This window comes from Salmo salar, chromosome ssa10 (assembly GCF_905237065.1).
Source record: "Salmo salar chromosome ssa10, Ssal_v3.1, whole genome shotgun sequence".
Taxonomy (NCBI): Eukaryota; Metazoa; Chordata; class Actinopteri; order Salmoniformes; family Salmonidae; genus Salmo; species Salmo salar.
In genome coordinates this window covers 125,511,180-125,516,083 of record NC_059451.1, presented here as the reverse complement: position 1 = coordinate 125,516,083, position 4,904 = coordinate 125,511,180, and the positions used below count along the sequence as shown (strand labels likewise).

Below are 4,904 nucleotides of genomic sequence, written 5' to 3'. Positions count from 1 at the left end.
TTCTGATTCAGCAGTTCCACGGTTCTGTTCTGACTGCTCCTGTGGGAGCGGCGCGACGAGGGTTCTGGTGTAGCCTATACACTGTACCCCGCGTTCTGTACTCAGGTCTAGACACTCAAATACACAGCAACATACCATATTGAGCTATATTCATGATTATGTAAACATTATTTGATTTACTTTATATTTGTAATGGAAATATATTTGTTAGATTTGTATATATTTGTAATGGAAATAAAGTAAATATTAGAAAGTGAAGAGTCATATTGAAATCGAAAAGTTGTATTGTTGTTTATATATAATAATAATCATCATCATCATCATGCCATAATGATATCTGTCTGGAAGCTTTCCCAGTTGTAAATCAGTAAGTGCATGATGACAGCATTATTTCAGCTGTTAACAGAATACATCATTATTATATTATTTACACTATTTACACAGAATACACCAACCATTATAATGTTTACACTATTTACACACAATACACCAACCAATATAATGTTTACACTATTTACACAGAATACACCAACCATTATAATGTTTACACTATTTACACAGAATACACCAACCATTATAATGTTTACACTATTTACACAGAATACACCAACCATTATAATGTTTACACTATTTACACAGAATACACCAACCATTATAATGTTTACACTATTTACACAGAATACACCAACCATTATAATGTTTACACTATTTACACAGAATACACCAACCATTATAATGTTTACACTATTTACACAGAATACACCAACCATTATAATGTTTACACTATTTACACAGAATACACCAACCATTATCATTTTTACACCATTTTAATAAGAAAATATTTCCATGACCAAGTTTATAATTCATTGCAGACTATATGAACACTTTTCAAAAACACATATGCTGGCAGAAAAACAACTTGTAGTTAGGGTTTAGCATGCTGTTCCTTTAACATAGAAAAGTCAACAGTTACAGCATTTAATCACATGTATGTCACCATGGTTTTAAATGGCTTTACATTACACGCTTCACAGAACAGCTCCTGCAAAATAGATATCTAAAACATTTAACTAAAAAGTGTATTTTACAACATTTTCATATCAACTTATTTGCAATTATTCACTTTTATTCACATATTTATTTTGCATTTAGTAAAGACCCTATAGTTCCCATTACTATTTTTTAAGATTGAAAAAAAATCACAATTCTCTTTGTTATTTTTACACATTAGCAGAAATAAATAAAAGTAAATCTCTTTCATGCGCCTGACTGTTTGCATTGCCTCACTAATTTACAAAACACACTGATAAAACTGACACAACGAATACCTTTTAAGTTGAACAGCAATATTTCACTATATCTCTGCTGGAACCATGTTAGAAGACAATTAGCATTCAAAGCAAAACACCGACATCAAAATACACTGCAGCACGGAAGTCTCTTGCCTTAATTAATTATAGTTATTCTCCGCCCAAGATGTCACGGCAAGAGTCAAAATAAACGTTGGATTTGGTTTGAGCCTGCTGGTGTAGTTTATAAAGAGTTCTGCACAGTTCTTAATGTTAGTGCACTGCCACGGACTGCAGTGTCGGGTTGGTGTGAGTCTCCCTGGGAGTGGGGGGGCTGCTTTGGCTGGTGTCTGTCTGCGGGGAGGTGGGGCTCAGAGATTGGGGAGAGTTCGAAAGGAAGGCGGATGTGTGGGGCGTCAGCCCCGCCGAGAGACCTACCGTGGTCGGGTTGGGTTTGATGGGCACCGGAATGGCGGGTAGGGTCTGTCCTCCGTGACACAGAGATTTAAGGGGCATGCGGTAGGCCACGTAGTTACCGCTCACAGAGATAGGAGAAACAGAGTCCACCATAGTGTTGTACATGTGAGGCCAGGCCGCAGTCAGCTGGTTGTGCAGCGGGTAGCCTGCAGACATTGACTGCATGGTGGAGAACGCCAGACTCCCGGGAACCTTGTACTCTCTGGCGATGATGTTCTCTATAGCAAATGGGTGTTTAAAAGTTGATGGCTGTGACACTCCCAAGTTATAGCTGGACATCTGAGGGAGGTGTGTGCTGGTGGCAGCCAGGGCATTGAGCCTGAGATAATGGGCTGCGTCAGACTGCTTGGACTGAGCCAGGTGCTCCTGCGCCATCATCATCATCACCTTGAACCGTTTACGGCGCCGCAAGAAGCTCCCGTTCTCGAACATGTCCCCGCAGCTGGGGTGCAGAGCCCAGAAACTACCCTTCCCGGGCTGGTCCGGACGCCGCGGGATCTTGATGAAACAGTCGTTGAAGGACAGGTTGTGTCGTAAGGAGTTCTGCCACCGCTGGGTGTTCTCTCTGTAGTAAGGGAACCTGTCCATGATGAACTTGTAGATCTCGCTGAGAGGGAGCATCTTCTCCGGGCAGGACTGGATGGCCATGGCGGTGAGGGAGATGTAGGAATAGGGAGGTTTCTGGTCGCTGTACGTATTCCTCCCTGGTCGGGGCATCCTGACAGTATTCTTTCACAACACTTTACTTCAAACAACTCGTTCCGCTTAGTTTAGCTTCGTGATGAAAACTTCTCAGAACTCTGCATGAAAAATAAATATTCTGCATGCGTAAAATACAAAACACGTGAGTAGTAGCCTACCGCAGTAAAAGTTTAACTGATATAAGTTGAGTTGAGATGAGCTAAGTAGCAGCTATACTTCCATGTCCTCCCTTTTCTGCCGTGTGATAGTTGACTGTGGTGACAGCCATATAATAGACCCCCCCCAGAGCAGCTCCACTAATGTGCCACCTCTACATATCACATGACAACCACCCAGGGAAGAGGGGGCTCCTCGCGGAGAAAGGCATAATCCGCTTTCATTGACACCTATTTACATGGACACCTTGGGCCAATGGAAATCCTTTCCATCTGAAGACCGAGCAAAGGGTAAAAAGGCTCGGTAAACGGAATTGAACAGTGATGGCACTCGATAGCTAAGAGTGTATATGCGCTAACCTTTCTGCAGGGGGTTTAAAGCCGTAAATTCACAGTACATTTGGAGCTACTGAGCTATGGGATGTTTGACATGGAAATTGGCTGACACTTCCATTGTGTTTTGTATTATTAGTGTGTATTAGGTTGTTTGCTGTCATGACATTACCTTATAGGAGATCACCGTTAGTGATTTGTTTATCGGAAATCACTGTTAGTGTTTTGTTTTGTATGCCACTGTCAATGTTGAAATGTATGTATGTCGCTTTGGATGAAAAAAAATATCGAATCTGATGAATGACCACATTATGGTCTTTACAAAGCAAAATGTTCTACTACAATTTGAAGTCGTGTGTTCTATTTATGTTAGTCTATGCATTCAGTCGGCAGCCTGTGTGTGAGTCGTGTGAATGAACAGCTTTATTCACCTGATCCTTTCCAATCCTGATAACCGGGATTTAACACATTCAGACAGGTGCATAAAGTCGACTGCATTGGTGTGTAAAGCTGCTAAATAAGCTTTACGTTAAACTGTCAATAGTTTCACCCATAATCAAACAGGAAAATCGTCTTTTAAAATTCGTAGACACACTTTATTTTATTGCTATTAAATGCACTATAATTAAAATCACCAGCACAATATGCTATAGTAGACCAACACAATAATTATTCCCTGAAACAAAAAATAACCATCTTGATTGATTTATGGCAATTAATTAAGAAACCTCCAATGGTATGAAACTTGAACCAGCCTCAACACGTATTATCTTTCCCTGCTTATCCAGGACATAAGGGTATAGTGTGGTCTATGAAACTTCATGAAGGCCAGTGAGTCTTTTGTGTTTATGTAAAACAAATTTGAAAAGTACTTCAGAAATGCAAATAAAGTCTCTGGGGTTGAAAACTATAAAATATCCATAAGTGAATTATATGAATGTGAAAACCAAATGCAAGCCTATTTTCAGCCCTGGCCATTCAAACTTTTTGCCAGGCTCACCATGGAGCAACTTTCCGCTTGGCGGGTTCCCAATGCCAGGGACCACACATGCCCACGCGGATTTGGTCATAATTTATGCTAATGAGCCTCCATAAATCCACAATACAGGCCATTGCAGGCTGACGGATTAGCAATAGAATCTGCTATGGGAGGAGACTATAGTAACAGCTATGGGCCTACTCTCAGAGAGATATCAGGAGCTTGAGGAAACTACAGCTATAAAAGATGAGATCTTCTCCAAGTTGTTAAATATTTACAAAACAGAAAATAAAGTAAGCAGACCAACCAAAGGGGTTAGGGTTTCCTTGGTTGCCACACAATCCCTGTCTGAACAAAATAGGCTGCAGGAAGTCAGATCCACGCTGCGCATGGAAGCATCTTTTTATTTCCATGGGCTTTTATTCCTCATGAAGAGATTCTTTTAACTTGTCATTCCTCTATTGGTGTTAGGCAGAAAGGAGTCTGGTTTTCAGGCTTTTCAACAGACATTTCTTAAAGTGTCCCAACTGCCCGTGACCCTCGGAACGCCCTGGGTCCAGAGGGTCCATTATTTAGGTGATAATGCCGGAGAAGCCGGTGTTTGGAGGATATATTGGCTCGTCCAGGGCCGGCAAACCTGCCAATATATCCTCCAAACACCGGCTTCTCCGGCATTATCACTATTATACAACTGGTTACCAACATGTTCAAATAAAACATTTTAATGAATTTATTCATATTATTTCATCCTTCCCCTTACAAAAAAGATTGCAGTCAGAGTGCACAATAATTGCAGTACACTGCAGTATAACTGCAGTTAGAGTGCAGTATAACTGCACTTCAACTGCAGTACAACTGCTTCCAAAATACCACAGTCGACTGCAGTTACAGAACTTTTACTGCAGTTTCAAAACTGCAATCTTTTTTTGTATGGGTTCCACGACATATAGTCCCGACACAAATCAAAGG

At 40.7% G+C, this 4,904-nt stretch overlaps 1 protein-coding gene across 1 annotated transcript; it reads right to left on the bottom strand.

The window, feature by feature from the left end:
• Window positions 1-319: 319 nt before the first annotated feature.
• Window positions 320-2,958, bottom strand: LOC106561868 (forkhead box protein B1). The gene has a single exon (XM_014126137.2). The coding sequence runs from the start codon at window positions 2,481-2,483 to the stop codon at window positions 1,563-1,565; it is 921 nt and encodes a 306-aa protein (XP_013981612.1). The 5' UTR covers window positions 2,484-2,958; the 3' UTR covers window positions 320-1,562.
• Between the last annotated feature and the right edge of the window lie 1,946 nt (window positions 2,959-4,904).